An 18,576-nucleotide genomic window follows, 5' to 3' on the forward strand; every position below is an offset into this window, starting at 1 on the left:
ATCTGTGTATGTTAAGTGACTTGCACAACTTTAAAAAACTGGCAGTTGCTTTTCGCAACAATGTTGCAACAATCTCACACAAGCATTGTGACGTCACAAGCTGAAGATGTAAATTTAAAACCGAGCTGATCTCTCATTGGTGCACGGGTGCCATTGTGACATCACGCACTGAAGCCCCTTCAAGAAAAGGGTTAGAAATGAAAATTTATACTTTAATATCTCTCTAGCTTTAAAAAGGTAGCTTCAATTTGAACGAAAGTACTTACAATAGTTGCCCATGTCAATGGTGAATACGGCGGTACAAAAATCGTAGCGCTTTGGTGTACCGTCTGGGAGGAGTAGGGTTTGGACCCTTCAAGAAAAGTGTTAGAAATGAAAATTTAAACTTTAATATCTCTCTAGCTTTAAAAAGGTAGCTTCAATTTGAACGAAAGTACTTACAATAGTTGCCCATGTCAATGGTGAATACGGCGGTACAAAAATCGTAGCGCTTTGGTGTACCGTCTGGGAGGAGCAGGGTTTGTAAGTTATGGACAGAAATCTTCGGAATCTTCCGTATATACATACGGAATCTTCCGTATATACATACGGAATGTTGGACCGCAGAGTTTTAGTATTATATAGATAGACTAGACCGAGTGGGCCCGTTGGGCCCGTCCTCGTAGGGTTTCCATTGTAACTGGGAGGATGGGAGGGAGGGAAGAGGGAGGGAGGGAGGAGGGAGGTGTGGAGGGAGCAGGGGAGAGGGAGGGGGGGAGAGGGAGGGGGGGAGGGGAGGGTGGAGTGGAGGAAGAAGGGGGGGAGGGAGGGGGACCTCCCCTTTTCCCAGTACCCCTCTTTCCTCGTTGGGCCTGTCCCCGTAGGGTTTCCATTGTAACCGGGAGGGGGGGAGGAAGGGTGGAAGGAGGGGGGAGGGGGAGGGGGAGAGGGATGGAAGGGTGGAGGGAGGGGGGTGGGAGTGGGGGAGGGAGGGATGGAGGGAAGGAGGGAGGGGGGGAGTTAGGGGGGAGGGTTGAGGGAGGTGGAGAGGGATGGGGAGGGAGGGGGAGGAGGGGGGAGGGAGTGGGGATGGAGATGGGAAGGAGGGGGAGGAAGGGGTTGAGGGGTGAAGGGGACCTCCCCTTTTCCCAGTACCCCTCTTTCCTCCACCACCAAGCCCCCTCCGCAACGACCCCTGTTGTCCCCATCCCCAGTCCCCATTCTCAGACCCCCCCCATTCTCTCTCTCCCCCAGACACACTCTCAGTGCTTTTTTCGAAACACTTGCCCCGGTGGCCCACGAGCATAGGGGCCCAATGCTGATCTGTGTATGTTAAGTGACTTGCAATTAAAAAAAATACTTTAAAAAAAGATAAGTGCTTTTTAAGTGCCTGTTTTGAAACATTCGCGGTCACATAGTGCTTCTCACTGCGATCTGTTAGTGGTGCTTTTCGAAACAATTTTGCACCCATCTCACACAAGCATTTGGAGGTTTGGAGGGAGGGAAGGGGAGGGAGGGAGGAGGGAGGTGTGGAGGGAGGAGGGGAGGGAGGGGGGAAGGGGAGGGGGGAAGGGGGGGAGGGGGAAGGGAGAGGGGAGAGATGGGTGATGGGATGGGGGAAGGGGGGGAGGGAGGGGGACCTCCCCTTTTCCCAGTACCCCTCTTTCCCCGTTGGTCCCGTCCCCGTAGGGTTTCCATTGTAACCGTGAGGGGGGAGGGAGGGTGGAAGGAGGGGGAGAGGGGTGGAGGGAGGGGGGAGGGATTGGTGGATGGAGGGATTGTGGGAATGAGGGATGGGGGAGTTAGGTGGGGAGTGTTGAGGGATGGGGGAGGGAGTTTTGGAGGGAGGGGGTGGAGGGGAGGGGGAAGGGAGGGAGAGGGGGAGGGGGGAGGGGGGAAGGGGAGGGAGGGGGACCTCCCCTTTTCCCAGTACCCCTCTTTCCCCGTTGGGCCCGTCTCCGTAGAGTTTCCATTGTAACCGGGAGGGGGGGAGGGAGGGTGGAAGGAGGGGGGAGGGGGAGAGGGATGGAAGGGTGGAGGGAGGGGGGAGGGAGTGGGGGAGTGTGGGATGGAGGGAAGGAGGGAGGGGGGGAGTTAGGGGCTGAGTGGTGATGGAGGTTGGAATTGAGGGGGGAGGGAGGGGGGGAGGGAGTGGGGATGGAGGTGGGAAGGAGGGGGGAGGAAGGGGTTGAGGGGGGAAGTGGGACCTCCCCTTTTCCCAGTATCCCTCTTTCCCCCACCACCAAGCCCCCTCCGCAACGACCCCTGTTGTCCCCCTCCCCAGACCCCATTCTCAGACCCCCCCCCCCATTCTCTCTCTCCCCCAGGCACACTCTCAGTGCTTTTTTCGAAACACTTGCCCCGGTGGCCCACGAGCATAGGGGCCCAATGCTGATCTGTGTATGTTAAGTGAGGAGGGAGGAGAGAGGTGTGGAGGGAGGGGGGAAGGGGAGGGGGAACGGGGGGAAGGGGGAGGGAGAGGGGAGGGAGGGGGGATGGGATGGGGGAAGGGGGGAGGGAGGGGGACCTCCCCTTTTCCCAGTACCACTCTTTCCCCGTTGGGCCCGTCCTCGTAGGGTTTCCATTGTAACCGGGAGGAGGGGAGGGAGGGAGGAGGGAGGTGTGGAGGTAGGAGGGGAGGGGGGAGGGGAGGGGGGAAGGGGGAGGGAGAGGGTTAGGGGGGAGGGGGAGGGGGGAGGGGAGGGGGGAAGGGGAGGGGGGAAGGGGAGGGAGGGGGACCTCCCCTTTTCCCAGTACCCCTCTTTCCCCGTTGGGCCCGTCCCCGTAGGGTTTCCTTTGTAACCAGAAGGGGGGGAGGGAGGGTGGAAGGAGGGGGGAGGGGGAGAGGGATGGAAGGGTGGAGGGAGGGGGGGAAGGATGGAGGGAAGGAGGGAGGGGGGGGAGTCAGGGGAGGAAGGGTGAGGGAGGTGGGGAGGGAGTTGGGGAGGAGGGGGGGAGGGAGTGGGGATGGAGGTGGGAAGGAGTGGGGAGGAAGGGGTTGAGGGGGGAAGGGAGGGAATAGGGGCCCCATGCTGATCTGTGTATGTTAAGTGACTTGCACAACTTTAAAAAACTGGCAGTTGCTTTTCGCAACAATGTTGCAACAATCTCACACAAGCATTGTGACGTCACAAGCTGAAGATGTAAATTTAAAACCGAGCTGATCTCTCATTGGTGCACGGGTGCCATTGTGACATCACGCACTGAAGCCCCTTCAAGAAAAGGGTTAGAAATGAAAATTTATACTTTAATATCTCTCTAGCTTTAAAAAGGTAGCTTCAATTTGAACGAAAGTACTTACAATAGTTGCCCATGTTAATGGTGAATACGGCGGTACAAAAATCGTAGCGCTTTGGTGTACCGTCTGGGAGGAGTAGGGTTTGGACCCTTCAAGAAAAGTGTTAGAAATGAAAATTTAAACTTTAATATCTCTCTAGCTTTAAAAAGGTAGCTTCAATTTGAACGAAAGTACTTACAACAGTTGCCCACGTCAATGGTGAATACGGCGGTACAAAAATCGTAGCGCTTTGGTGTACCGTCTGGGAGGAGCAGGGTTTGTAAGTTATGGACAGAAATCTTCGGAATCTTCCGTATATACATACGGAATCTTCCGTATATACATACGGAATGTTGGACCGCAGAGTTTTAGTATTATACTAGACCGAGTGGGCCCGTTGGGCCCGTCCTCGTAGGGTTTCCATTGCGACCTGGGGAAATTGCTTTTTTCTTTAAAATAAATTGTCTGTTAAATAAATTGTCTGTTAAAAAAAAGAATCTCAATTGGGGGGGACGGTGAGGTGGGGGGTTGGAGAGGGGAGGGGTGGGTGAGGAGGGGGGAAAGGGGAGAGGGAGTGCAATTAAAGGCGTGCATTGAGATGTCACACGCTGAGGACGATTAAGCAGGTGGAAAAGGAATTTATTAAAGTTAAAAAAATGCGAATAACTCAAAACATAACAATTTGAACATTAAAGATCTATTTTATTAACTTGTCAGTTTCTCTTTTGCTTGCTTCTTCGTTGATCATCGAGACATTGAGTTCTTTCTTCTTGGGTCTTTTATTGCCTTCTGTTATGCATACTTTCTCGTTGACCCTCAGTTTTTTGTTGTTGCATACCTTGTCCCTCTATGTTATGCTTTCTTTCTCGATGATCCTTCACGTTCAGTTATTTGTTGTTGTTCCTCTTGTTCCCTTCTGCTCCTCACTGTCTGTCGATGTCTCTTTGCGTCGTTCCTTCCTTGACCAAGCTGTGACTTGTTTGCTCCCTCCTCTTGGCATGATCTAGAAAGTATAGAAATATCAGGATGTATATATTTATAATAAATTCTAAATAAAAACCTACTTATTAATGAGCACGTAAATCATTAGATCCGAATGGCAATTTATTTTTCTTGAAATAAAATAAACCTCAAAAAGGTTCTTTAGTACCTGTCACTTTCTGTTTTGCGTTCTTTCTCGTTGATCCTCATATGTTCCGTTATTTATTGTTGCTCCTCTTGTTCCCTTCTGCTCCTCACTGTCTTTCGATGTCTCTTTGCGTCGTTCCTTCCTTGTCCAAGCTGTGAATTGTTTGCTCCCTCCTCTTGGCATAATCTAAAAAATATAGAAATATCACGATGTCTATATTTATAAAATCTAAATAAAAACCTACTTATTAATGAACACGAAATCATTAGATCAAAATGGCAATTTTTTTTAAATTGAAATAAAATAAACCTCAAAAAGGTTCTTTAGTACCTGTCACTTTCTGTTTTGCGCTCGTTATCGTTGATCCTCACACGTTCCGTTATTTATTGTTGCTCCTCTTGTTCCATTCTGTCCCTCACTGCCTTTCGATGTCTCTTCTGCTACTCACTCCCTCTCGATGTCTCCTTGCGTCATTCCTTCCTTGACCATGCTGTGACTTGTTTGCTTCCTCCCCTTGGCATGATCTAAAAAGTATAGAAATATCAGGATGTATATTTTTATCAATTCTAAATAAAAACCTACTTACTAATGAACACGAAAGCATTAGATCAAAATGGCATTTTTCTTCTTGAAATAAAATAAACCTCAAAGAAAAAGTTTCTTTAGTACCTGTCACTTTCTGTTTGCTTTCTTTCTCATTGATCCTCACACGTCCAGTTATTTGTTGTTGCTCCTCTTGTTCCCTTCTGCTCCTCAGTCTTTCGATGTCTCTTTGTGTCGTTCCTTCCTTGACCAAGCTGTGAATTGTTTGCTCCCTCCTCTTGGCATAATCTAAAAAATATAGAAATATTACGATGTATATATTTATAAATTCTAAATAAAAACCTACTTATTAATGAACACAAAATCATTAGATCAAAATGGCAATTTCTTTTTCTTGAAATAAAATAAACCTCAAAAAGGTTCTTTAGTACCTGTCACTTTCTGTTTTGCGTCCGTTCTCGTTGATCCTCACACGTCCCGTTATCTATTGTTGCTCCTCTTGTTCCATTCTGTCCCTCACTGCCTCTCGATGTCTCTTCTGCTACTCACTCCCTTTCGATGTCTCCTCGCGTCATTCCTTCCTTGACCAAGCTGTGAATTGTTTGCTCCCTCCTCCTGGCACAAAAGCATTAGATCCTCACACGTCCAGTTATTTGTTGTTGCTCCTCTTGTTCCCTTCTGCTCCTCACTGTGTTTCGATGTCTCTTTGTGTCGTTCCTTCCTTGACCAAGCTGTGAATTGTTTGCTCCCTCCTCTTGGCATGATCTCAAAAATATTGAAATATCAATAGACAATAGGTGCATGAGTAGGCCATTCAGCCCTTCGAGCCAGCACCGCCATTCAATGCGATGATGGCTGATCACTCTCAATCAGTACCCCGTTCCTGCCTTCTCCCCATACCCCCTCACTCCGCTATCCTTAAGAGCTCTATCCAGCTCTCTTTAGTACCTGTCACTTTCTGTTTTGCATTCTTTCTCGTTGATCCTCACACGTTCCGTTATCTATTGTTGCTCCTCTTGTTCCATTCTGCCACTCACTGCCTCTCGATGTCTCTTCTGCTCCTCACTCCCTTTCGATGTCTCCTCGCGTCGTTCCTTCCTTGACCAAGCTGTGAATTGTTTGCTCCCTCCTCCTGGCATGATCTAGAAAGTATAGAAATATCAGGATGTATATTTTTATAAATTCTAAATAAAAACCTACTTACTAATGAACACGAAAGCATTAGATCAAAATGGCATTTTTTCTTCTTGAAATAAAATAAACCTCTAAGAAAAAGTTTCTTTACTACCTGTCACTTTCTGTTTGCTTTCTTTCTCATTGATCCTCACATGTTCAGTTATTTGTTGTTGCTCCTCTTGTTCCCTTCTGCTCCTCACTGCCTTTCGATGTCTCTTTGCGTCGTTCCTTCCTTGACCAAGCTGTGAATTGTTTGCTCCCTCCTCTTGGCATAATCTAAAAAATATAGAAATATCACGATGTATATATTTATAAATTCTAAATAAAAACCTACTTATTAATGAACACAAAATCATTAGATCAAAATGGCAATCTCTTTTTCTTGAAATAAAATAAACCTCAAAAAGTTTCTTTAGTACCTGTCACTTTCTGTTTTGCGTTCGTTCTCGTTGATCCTCACACGTTCCGTTATTTATTGTTGCTCCTCTTGTTCCATTCTGTCCCTCACTGTCTTTCGATGTCTCTTCTGCTACTCACTCCCTCTCGATGTCTCCTTGCGTCATTCCTTCCTTGACCATGCTGTGACTTGTTTGCTTCCTCCCCTTGGCATGATCTAAAAAGTATAGAAATATCAGGATGTATATTTTTATAAATTCTAAATAAAAACCTACTTACTAATGAACACGAAAGCATTAGCTCAAAATGGCTTTTTTTCTTGAAATAAAATAAATCTCAATCAAAAGGGTTCTTTAGTGCCTGTCACTTTCTGTTTTGCGTCTTTCTCGTTGATCCTCACACGTTCCGTCATTTATTGTTGCTCCTCTTGTTCCATTCTGTCCCTCACTGCCTCTCGATGTCTCTTCTGCTACTCACTCCCTTTCGATGTCTCCTCGCGTCGTTCATTCCTTGACCAAGCTGTGAATTGTTTGCTCCCTCCCCTTGGCATGATCTAAAAAGTATAGAAATATCAGGATGTATATTTTTATAAATTCTAAATAAAAACCTACTTACTAATGAACATGAAAGCATTAGCTCAAAATGGCTTTTTTTTTCTTGAAATAAAATAAATCTCAATCAAAAAGGTTCTTTAGTGCCTGTCACTTTCCGTTTTGCGTCTTTCTCGTTGATCCTCACACGTTCCGTCATTTATTGTTGCTCCTCTTGTTCCATTCTGTCCCTCACTGCCTCTCAATGTCTCTTCTGCTACTCACTCCCTTTCGATGTCTCCTCTTGGCATAATCTAAAAAATATAGAAATATCACGATGTATATATTTATAAATTCTAAATAAAAACCTACTTATTAATGAACACGAAATCATTAGATCAAAATGGCAATCTCTTTTTCTTGAAATAAAATAAACCTCAAAAAGGTTCTTTAGTACCTGTCACTTTCTGTTTTGCGCTCGTTATCGTTGATCCTCACACGTTCCGTTATTTATTGTTGCTCCTCTTGTTCCATTCTGTCCCTCACTGCCTTTCGATGTCTCTTCTGCTACTCACTCCCTCTCGATGTCTCCTTGCGTCATTCCTTCCTTGACCATGCTGTGACTTGTTTGCTTCCTCCCCTTGGCATGATCTAAAAAGTATAGAAATATCAGGATGTATATTTTTATCAATTCTAAATAAAAACCTACTTACTAATGAACACGAAAGCATTAGATCAAAATGGCATTTTTCTTCTTGAAATAAAATAAACCTCAAAGAAAAAGTTTCTTTAGTACCTGTCACTTTCTGTTTGCTTTCTTTCTCATTGATCCTCACACGTCCAGTTATTTGTTGTTGCTCCTCTTGTTCCCTTCTGCTCCTCAGTCTTTCGATGTCTCTTTGTGTCGTTCCTTCCTTGACCAAGCTGTGAATTGTTTGCTCCCTCCTCTTGGCATAATCTAAAAAATATAGAAATATTACGATGTATATATTTATAAATTCTAAATAAAAACCTACTTATTAATGAACACAAAATCATTAGATCAAAATGGCAATTTCTTTTTCTTGAAATAAAATAAACCTCAAAAAGGTTCTTTAGTACCTGTCACTTTCTGTTTTGCGTCCGTTCTCGTTGATCCTCACACGTCCCGTTATTTATTGTTGCTCCTCTTGTTCCATTCTGTCCCTCACTGCCTCTCGATGTCTCTTCTGCTACTCACTCCCTTTCGATGTCTCCTCGCGTCGTTCCTTCCTTGACCAAGCTGTGAATTGTTTGCTCCCTCCTCCTGGCACAAAAGCATTAGATCCTCACACGTCCAGTTATTTGTTGTTGCTCCTCTTGTTCCCTTCTGCTCCTCACTGTCTTTCGATGTCTCTTTGTGTCGTTCCTTCCTTGACCAAGCTGTGAATTGTTTGCTCCCTCCTCTTGGCATGATCTCAAAAATATTGAAATATCAATAGACAATAGACAATAGGTGCAGGAGTAGGCCATTCAGCCCTTCGAGCCAGCACCGCCATTCAATGCGATGATGGCTGATCACTCTCAATCAGTACCCTGTTCCTGCCTACTCCCTATACCTCCTCGTTCTCCCCATACCCCCTCATTCTAGCCCTTGCTGCTACTCGATGTCTCTTTGCTGTTGGTGACTCAATGCGAACCCAACGGGTCCGCGCCTGTGCAGTTGGGGCCAATTATAGACAATAGACAATTCCAGTGTATACAAGCCCAATCGCTCCAGCCTTTCAACATACGACAGTCCCGCCATTCCGGGAATTAACCTAGTGAACCTACGCTGCACGCCCTCCATAGCAAGAATATCCTTCCTCAATTGATCTAATACTTACGTTAGAAGGACTTTTCCATCTCCAGTGCCCGTCATCCGTGTGTGACGTTACAATGTGAACCCAACGGATCCGCGCCTCTAAAGTCGGTGCCCGTTGATCTACTACTTACGTTAAAAGGCCGCTGGTTCTGTGCGTGACGCTCAACGCCTAATTGGTCCGGGTTCACGTGGTGCATTCTGATTGGCTCCTGCCGCTCCTCCACACGTGCGGCCGATTAATATGCTCTGACCTCCCGCTCGACGCCTCATTGGTCCAGGTCCCACTTGGGGAGTCATTGCTCAGCGAAGCACGCTTCGAATGACAACATTCTTCGTTGATATCGTATCCTTCAGGAAAACTTTGACATTTTCCCTAGCCTTTCCTCGGCTAAGAGCCACATACAATTGACCATGCTGAAATACCGGTTTCTCCAGGTATATCAACACTTTTTCCATGGTCTGTCCTTGTGCTCTGTGGATTGTCATAGCAAAACACGTCTGAACGGGGAATTGTCTCCGCTGAAAGGGAATGTCTTCGCCTTCTGTCAAAGTAAGCGGTATCCTAGGAATCATCACAATTTCATTTCTGAAGGCTCCAATGGTGATTTTTGCAACGATCAAGTTATTGTGTAGCTGTTCCACAATCATCCTCGTTCCGTTGCATAGTCTTGGTGGTGCCAAATTCCTCATTAAAATGATCGGAGATCCCTTTTTCAACTCCAATTTGTGCGGTGGTAATCCAGAGATCTCCACTGAATCGAGGAATTCTGTTGGGAAGTGAGTAGCATCAGTTCCCTCAGTCACAGCATTGAACGAAAGGTATGTCTTCATGATCCCTGGGAAGCATCTGATACATCTAGAATTGATGCTCCTCATAATGTCATTCAGCGGAACCAAGATACAATTGTTAGAAAATAATTCGGCAGGATTGTCGAAGGTGGGATATATAAAATCCATGCAATCCTCCAGTGATCTTCCAGCTAGAACCATGTCTTGTGGGATTTCAATCTCATCGTCTTCATTTTTCAAAATCCTGTCTTCTCCAACATTCAGCAAAAATTGAGAATAGTCGTCTTCTCCATCTCCCAATCGCATATTCCTCTTCAAGTTGAACATGGTGAAAGTCCTCCACAAGTAGGATTTCTTGATGCATGAATTTTCAATATCAGCATCGTTTCCCCTTTTCACAACAGGAAGGAGTTGTCTAAAATCACCACAACAAACGGTAATAATACCGCCAAAAGGCTCATCCTTGGTGCATATATCCCGAAGAGTTCTATCCACGGCTTCGAAGCTCTCCCTCCTAATCATCGGACACTCATCCCAAACAATCAGTCTCACTTGCCTGATCAACTGTGCCGTGTAGGAATTCTTTTCAATGTTGCACATTGTATTCTCGCTCACTTCGATGGGTATCTTGAAGCGAGAATGTGCAGTTCTTCCACCAGGCATCAATGTAGCAGCTATCCCAGAGGATGCTACAGCAAAAGCAACATCACCTTTACCTCTAACTTTGGAGAGGATCAAATTTGTGAGAAATGTCTTTCCCGTTCCTGCTGGGGAATCAATGAAAATCATTGAAGGAACATTCCTATCCAAGCAGCCGCACACATGGTCATACACGACTCTTTGCTCAGCATTCAGCATCGGCTCCTTCTCTGCAACAAACTGCTGTTGTTCAGGCACACTATACTGCAACTCATGCAGCAATTCTGGATTGTCAACAATGTTCATCCTTCCATTTCTTGGTTTGGGCAAATGAAAGTATTCCAGGGTCTTGTTATAATTCGCAAGCTTGTCTTGAATATACAACAGAGCTTGATCATGATGCCTCTCATCAATCATGATATTTTGATGACTGCTTAGTGTCGATTCTTTTTCAAGGAAATTCTCAGACATGGAATTTTTGAAGCGATCCCATAGTTGTCGAGGATTGTTGACCTCGTCGTTCATCAGCAAAACGACAAATAAATCTCTTATTGCACCAGGGAGCTTTGTCTTCTCAGCATCTTCCATCGTCTGTCGCCAATGGTCATCATCTTGCAACAAACCTCTTTCTATGCAGACGTCTTTGAATGAAGAAAGAATATGTCCATCATGTGTCCTTAATGAATCAAAGGATACTGGCCCTTTTACGTGATGGAGAAGCAGTCTCAAGTAGTACAGATCACCACATCTTGGAGAAACTGTATACACACGTCCCAGAACGTTGACTTCAAAAAAACCTGGAAAATCCTCCACTATCTTTCCAACCTTCCTTCTTTGCCATTTCTTCTTGTTCCACGTGTAAAACCGGGGAACATCAGTGTAATACAAAGTCCGTGCAAATTGATCTCGAGAACACAATTCCATGAATGCAGTTAAAGTTGTTCTCGCGAAATCATCATTTCTCACCCGCTGAACAGCATCGGCTGTGATAACGACTCGTTGTTCTTCTGGTAGATGTACCTGGAGTCGAATGACAGGAGGGTGTCTCTCATGAGTTGTAAATCCAAGGATTGATCCCACTGCTTCTGATGGACCAATGTATCTTCCAGTCAAGTACTGTATAATCTCGTCATCCCTGTTAAGTCCAAAAACTGCTTGATCACTCCCCTTCAAGGTGTACTTGATGACGTATTTGACCGACTTGACAGAGGAGCATATCTCAACATTCAAGTGACATTGGAACAACTTCAAGAGTTGAGCATTATAGGGCACAACCCATTCAGAAGTAATAGGTCGATGCCGGCGTCGTTCTTGATGTCCTTGAAATCCTCCCATATCCGGAGATCTTCTCCTGTACATAGGATATGAATCATCTCCACACCTTGTGCTCTCGATAAATGGCTTCGGGAATCTTTTATTGCATCTTCCATTCTTCCAACACTGAGAGGTGTGTTTGCAGTACGGTCCATGAATCATGTGCTTTAGTACCAATCCATGCAGCTCGGGATCTAACTGCGGGTCTGGTATTTCAGCTTGCACAAATCTGTCAACATCTCGTGGCCGTGGCTTATTCGCTTCGTCAAGCCACAGCAGACAGTGCAAATGAGGCAGTCCTCTCTTCTGATATTCCACAGTCAAGACAAAAGCTATACAATTTCCAAAGAGGCCATCCGGTCCAGTAAGGCACTTGATGAAGAGTTTTCTTTTCAGATCGAAGACCCTTGTAATCAAGTCTGGTCTATCACACGGCTGCTGATTCAAAAAGAGGCCGCGTTGGATCTCGCTCCACTTCGGATTGCAAGTCATTGTAATGAAAAACGAAGCAGTGCCGTACTTCCGAACATACATCATGGCGTCCTGGCATCGTTCCATCATGTATCTCGGTCCACCGACAAATGTTGAGGAGAGGATTATGCGCTTTCCAATGTTATCCAAATCGTCATTATCATTTAAGGCATCCGTCAGGCCTTTGTAAGTTGTTGATCTCAACGATGCTTGATTTAGGCGAATATAATTGAGCCTATCGTTCTCAATCTTAGCAGCCATGTCGACGACATATTGTTGAAAGAGTCGTCCTCCTCTCAAAAGTTGGTTAAATTCATTATCACGATTCATGATCTTATAGGCATAATATCGCATCGCTGTCAACTTCCTGCTGTTACGCATTTTGAGTTGGTAATGCCATCCATCATCTCCAAGCGGAAAGAAAAGAACATATTGAAGACTATCATACGACCTGTGAGACTCTGAAATGATCCGCAGGCCTCCTCCTCTTTCTTTCAAGATAATGTGACGTGATGTTGCCTCAGGTTCATTATTGTTTGGTATTATGACAGCAACTTCATTGGCAATTTGTCTGTTAAATCTCCTTTCATGTTCAAATGGTGGCCGACGATCTGGATCAATGACGATGGATGCCTCTGGTAAATCTCGAATTCTATCCTTTGCCACTTTAATTGAATTAATGTAAGGGTTGTTTAGTCTCATCAAGTTTTCAAGCATCTCAACAATTTCCCTTTGAATACCAGCATCTTGCAGTATACCCATTCGCAATTCAACACTATCTTGAGGGTCCATAAAATAGATCTGCAAGAATTGACTTGGCTGGTCTAGGTCAGGCATCAATGGACCAATGTAATGATGAATCTGCCCTTGAATGATGACTGAAGGACTCCATCCAGGTCTTGGTGGCACAACTTCCTTGGCACCGAATGACGTCATTTGAAAGAGGCAGTTGTATTGTCTAATATTCTTTCTGAACTCTTTTGCTTGTGGTGTGTCAATTGTGTACAATTTCATCAATTCATCAGGTAGTGTGCAGAGAGGAGCAATGTTTACCTTACCCTGCATGCAGCAAAAGTTTGCAGTTTCTCCAGAGAAACGGTACGCTCGACACTGAGGGCAAATCTTGGTCATTTCACCAACATCAGCAGATAGATTTCTCCTTGCGATTTGTACATTTCTTCTTCTTTTCCTGGCCCGCTCTTCAGCCACTCTTCTAGTTCTTTCATCTCCCATCTCTTGTCTCCTTTTGTTTTGCGTGCTCTCAAGTTGATCCTCAACACTCTCAGTCATTTCTTGTTGCATCTCTTGTTCTCTTCTGTGTTGTATTCTTTTTTGGTTATCCCTGAGACGTTCATTTCTTACTTGTCGAGTTTCTTCACTCCTTGTATCTTGTGCTCTCTTTCGGAGATGCTTGAGACGCTCAGTCTTTTCTTGTTGCGTCTCTTCTTCTCTTCTGTGTTGAATTCTTTTTTGGTTATCCCTGAGACGTTCAGTTCTTACTTGTCGAGTTTCTTCACTCCTTGTATCTTGTGCGCTCTTTCGGAGATGCTTGAGACGCTCAGTCGTTTCTTGTTGCGTCTCTTCTTCTCTTCTGTGTTGCATTCTTTTTTGGTTATCCCTGAGACGTTCAGTTCTTACTTGTCGAGTTTCTTCACTCCTTCTATCTTGTGCTCTCTTTTGGAGATGCTTGAGACGCTCAGTCGTTTCTTGTTGCGTCTCTTGTTCTCTGCTGTGTTGCATTCTTGTTTGCTCATCCCTGAGACGTTTAGTTCTTGCTTGTTGTGTTTCTTCACTACTACTCTCTTGCGCTCTCTTTTGAAGATGCTCAGTCGTTTCTTGTTGCGTCTCTTCTTCTCTTCTGTGTTGCATTCCTTTTTGGTTATCCCTGAGACGTTTAGTACTCGTTTGTGGCATTTCTTCACTACTACTCTCTTGCGCTCTCTTTCGAAGATGCTCAGTTGTTTCTTGTTGCGTCTCTTCTTCTCTTCTGTGTTGCATTCCTTTTTGGTTATCCCTGAGACGTTTAGTACTCGTTTGTTGCATTTCTTCACTACTACTCTCTTGCGCTCTCTTTCGATCTCTTTTTTGGCCTTCCTTGAGATGTCCCGTTTTTTCTTGTTGCCTTCTAATTTCTGCCTGTTGACGTCTGCTAATGTTCGTTGACCATCCTGCACCTCGTTTTCTCCCTCTTCTTGGCATGATGTTAAAAACAAACAGATATTGATCAGGTGGGGGGGGGGGGGTGGGAGTTGAGGGATACAGAGGGTGAGTGAGGAAGGGTGTTAGACCAATGCAGGAGAGGTTTGGGGGACTTTCAAGGAGGGATCAGGGGTGGATGGATTGGGTGAGTGGGTGGGTGAAGGAGGGGGGATAAAGGGGGTTGCGGGGGATGGAGGATAAGAGTGAGAGGTGGGTTGTGGGGGGGCGGAGAGGATGATAACGGGTTGACGGGGCAATGGAGTGGAGAGTGGGGCTCTTAAAAAAAAATCTGAAACCAATTTAAGTTAATGCAGCACAGGTTTGGGGTAGTTTTAAGGGGGATTGAGGGGGGAATGGAGTTCGTGAGTGGGGCTCTCAAAAAAATCCTAAACACAATTTCAGCTAATGCAGGTTTAGGGGAGTTTTATGGGGGGTGGGTGGGGGGGAATGGGGTGCGTGAATGGAAGGATGGAGTGGTTGAGTAAGGGGAGGGTGGTAGACCAATGCAGTGGAGGTTTGGGGGAGTTTTAAACGGGGTTCAGGGGGAATGAATTGGGTGAATGGGGTGGAGGAGGGGGGATAAGGGGGCTGAGGGAGATGGGAGTGTGTGATTGGAGGATAAGGGGAATTGATTTGGGTTGTGGGGGGGTGATAAGTGGGGTTGAGGGGGTGTGGATGGAGTGGGTGAGTGGGGCTCTTAAAAAAAAAAAGGAAACCAATTTAAGTAAATGCAGCACAGAATTGGGAGAGTTTTAAGAGGGATTGAGGGGGGAATGGAGTGTGTGACTGGAGCTCTGTAAAATCTTAAACACAATTTCAGTTAATGCGACAGAGGTTTGGGGGAGTTATAAGGGGTTTCAGGTGGGAATGCAGTGTGTGAGTGGTGGAGGGAGGGGGGATGGAGTGGCTGAGTGTTAGACCAATGCAGTAGAGGTTTGGGGGAGTTTCAAAGGGGGTTCAGGGGGGATGAATTGGGTGAATAGAGGGGGGGATAAGGGGGCTGAGGGGGATGGAGTGGATGAGAAGAGGATAAGGGGGGATGAGGTGGGTTGTGCGGGGGATGATAAGTGGGATTGAGGGTGTGTGGATGGAGTGGGATTGTGGGGCTATTAAAAAAAACCTGAGACCAATTTAAGTAAATGCAGCACAGGTTTGGGGGAGTTTTAAGGGAGATTGAAGGGGGTATGGAGTGCCTGAGTGGGGCTCTCAAAAAAATCCTAAACACAATCTCAGTTAATGCAGGTTTGGGGGAGTTAAGGGGGTTTCAGGTGGGAATGGAGTGTGTGAGTGGGGGAGAGGGGGGATGGAGTGGCTGTGTTAGACCAATGCAGTAGCGGTTTGGGGGAGTTTCAAAGGGAGTTCAGCAGCGATGAAATGGGTGAATGGAGTGTGGAAGAGGGGGGGATAAGGGGGCTGGAGTGGGTGAGAAGAGGATAAGGGGGCTGAGGTGGGTTATGGAGGGGATGATAAGTGGGGTTGAGGGGGGTGTGGATGGAGTGGGTGAGTGGGGCTCTTAAAAAAACCCTGAAACCAATTTAAGTTAATGCAGCACAGGTTTGGGGGAGTTTTAAGGGAGATTGAAGGGGGAATGGAGTGCGTAAGTGGGGCTCTTAAAAAAATCTGAGACCAATTTAAGTTAATGCAGCACAGGTTTGGGGGAGTTTTAAGGGGGATTGAAGAGCATGAGTGGGGCTCTCAAAAAAATCCTAAACACAATTTCAGTTAATGCAGGAGAGGTTTGGGGGAGTTTTATGGGGGGGTGGGTGGGGGGGAATGGGGTGCGTGAGTGGAAGGATGGAGTGGTTGAGTAAGGGGAGGGTGTTAGACCAATGCAGTGGAGGTTTGGGGGAGTTTTAAAGGGGGTTCAGGGGGACTGAATTGGGTGAATGGGGTGGAGGAGGGGGGTATAAGGGGGCTGGAGTGGGTGAGGGGAGGATAAGAGGGTTGAGGTGGGTTGCAGGGGGGATGGTAAGTGGGGTTGAGGGGGGTGTGGATGGAGTGGGGCTCTTAAACAAAAAACTGAATCCAATTTAAATTAATGCAGCACAGGTTTGGGGAGTTTTAAGGGGGATTGAAGGGGGAATGGAGTGCGTGAATGGGGCTCTGAAGAAAGATTTGGGGGAGTTTTAAGCGGGGGGGGGGGGGGGTTGAGGTGGGAATTGAGTGCCTGAGTGAGGGGGATGGGGTGGCTGCGTAAGGGGAGGTGTTAGACCAATACAGTCGAGGTTTGGGGGAGTTTTAAAGGGGGTTCAGGGGGAATGGAATGGGAGATGGAGAGAGGATAAGGAGGATAGTGGGTGAGGGGAGGATAAGAGGGTTGAGGTGGGTTGCAGGGGGGATGATTAGTGGGGTTGAGGGAGTATGGATGGAGTAGGTGAGTGGGGCTCTGAAAAAAATCCTAAACACAATTTCAGTTAATATAGGAGAGGTTTGGGGGAGTTTTAAGGGCGGGGGGGTTAGGTGGGAATGGAGTGCCTGAGTGAAGGGGGTTGAGGTGGGAATGGAGTGGCTGAGTAAGAGGAGGGTGTTAGACCAATGCAGTGAAGGCTTGGGGGAGTTTTAAAGGGGGCTCAGGGGGGATGAATTGGGTGAGTGGAGGGGGGGATAAGGGGGCTGAGGAGGTTGGAGTGGGTGAGGGGACGATAAGGCAGGTTGAGGTGGGTTGTGGGATGATAAGTGGGGTTGAGGGGGTGTGAATGGAGTGGGTCTCTTACAAACACCTGAAACCAATTTAAGTTAATGCAGCACAGGCTTGGGGGAGTTTTAAAGGGGATTGATGGGGGAATGGAGTGCAAGAGTGGGGCTCTGAAAAAACCATAAACAAAATTCCAGTTAATCCAGGAGAGGTTTGGTGGAGTGTTAACGGGAGATTGAGGTGGGAATGGAGTGCGTGAGTGGGGATGGAGTGGCTGAGTGTGGGGAGGGTTTTAGACCAATGCAGTAGAGGTTTTTTGGGGAGTTTTAAAGGGGGTTCGGGGGGATGAATGTGGGGAGGTGGAGGGGGGATTGAGAGAGTGAGTTGAGTTCTCAAATGAAACAAATCTAAATGAGGAAAAATGAAATTATTTTTATGTTTAAAAAACAAAGCGTTTTTTTCTTTAAATCGTTTTTTAAAGTGAAATAATCCTATGAAAACGTACTTTTTTGACAAAAAAGAAATCAATGCTTTTTGAAATGAAGCGTTTTTCTTTGAAAATGAAAAGAATATAAATGAAGGCGACGTTTTATTTTACTCCCTCACGTGGTACACCAACCAATGGGGCGTCGAGTGCGAAGTGGGAAGCTGAACAGAAAAAGGCAACGTTCACTCACTAAAAAACCCTCCCCGAAGTATGAAATAGAAATAAAACAATCGGAAATGAGGAAAAATGAAATGCAAGTAATGTTAAAAAGACAAAAAAAATTTAGAGCACAAAACGGCAAACCTCCCTAACTAAAGAAAGCCTCCCCTAGGTAAAAACTAAAAAGAAACGAAAGTAAATAAGGTAAAATGAAATGGACTTTATGTTTAAACAAAGCGATTTGCTTTAAATAAAATATCAATGGAAATGAAGCTTATCTTGTATTGCACAGCAGCAGCCAAAGCTCGACGTCTCAGCACGAACCAGACAGTTCAGCAGCAGCGAGAGCTTTCAGGGGGACACGCCCTGTCGTACAAATAAGAGCGTCGGCGATCCTCTCACGTGGGGGGGGGGGGGGTGAGCGGGGGAGCGCATTAGTGAAAGGTCCGGGGGGGGGGGGCGGGGGAGCGCATTAGTGAAAGGTCCGGGGGGAGCGCATTAGTAGAGGTTTGGGGGAGTTTCAAAGGGGGTTCAGGGGGGATGAATTGGGTGAATGGAGGGTGGAAGAGAGGGGGGTAATGGGGCTGGGGGATGGAGTGGGTGAGAAGAGGATAAGGGGGTGGGTTGTGGGGGGGGATGATAAGGAGTTGAGGGGGTGTGAATGGAGTGGGTGAGTGGGGCTTGTAAAAAAAAAACCTGAAACCAATTTAAGTTAATGCAGCACAGGTTTGGGGGAGTTTTAAGGGGGATGAAGGGGGGAATGGAGTGCGTGAGTGGGGCTCTGAAGAGGGGAGGGAGGAGGGGAGGGAGGGGGAACTCCCCTTTTCCCAGTACCCCTCTTTCCCCGTTGGGCCCGTCCCCGTAGGGTTTCCATTGTAACCGGGAGGGGGGGAGGGAGGGTGGAAGGAGGGGGGAGGGGGAGAGGGGTGGAAGGGTGGAGGGATGGGGGGAGGGAGTGGGGGAGGGTCGGATGGAGGGAAGGAGGGAGGGGTGAGTTAGGGGCTGAGTGGTGATGGAGGTTGAGATTGAGG

At 46.5% G+C, this 18,576-nt stretch overlaps 1 protein-coding gene across 1 annotated transcript; it reads right to left on the minus strand.

Moving 5' to 3' along the window:
* Positions 1 to 8,137: 8,137 nt before the first annotated feature.
* On the minus strand, positions 8,138 to 17,906 carry LOC144590613 (uncharacterized). The gene is made up of 2 exons (XM_078395106.1): positions 17,405 to 17,906; positions 8,138 to 14,253 (listed from the first exon to the last, which is right to left on the minus strand). The coding sequence occupies exon 2, from the start codon at positions 14,106 to 14,108 to the stop codon at positions 9,153 to 9,155; it is 4,956 nt and encodes a 1,651-aa protein (XP_078251232.1). The 5' UTR covers positions 14,109 to 14,253; positions 17,405 to 17,906; the 3' UTR covers positions 8,138 to 9,152.
* Positions 17,907 to 18,576: the final 670 nt, after the last annotated feature.

The sequence above is a fragment of the Rhinoraja longicauda genome, unplaced genomic scaffold, assembly GCF_053455715.1.
Source record: "Rhinoraja longicauda isolate Sanriku21f unplaced genomic scaffold, sRhiLon1.1 Scf000226, whole genome shotgun sequence".
Lineage (NCBI taxonomy): Eukaryota > Metazoa > Chordata > Chondrichthyes > Rajiformes > Arhynchobatidae > Rhinoraja > Rhinoraja longicauda.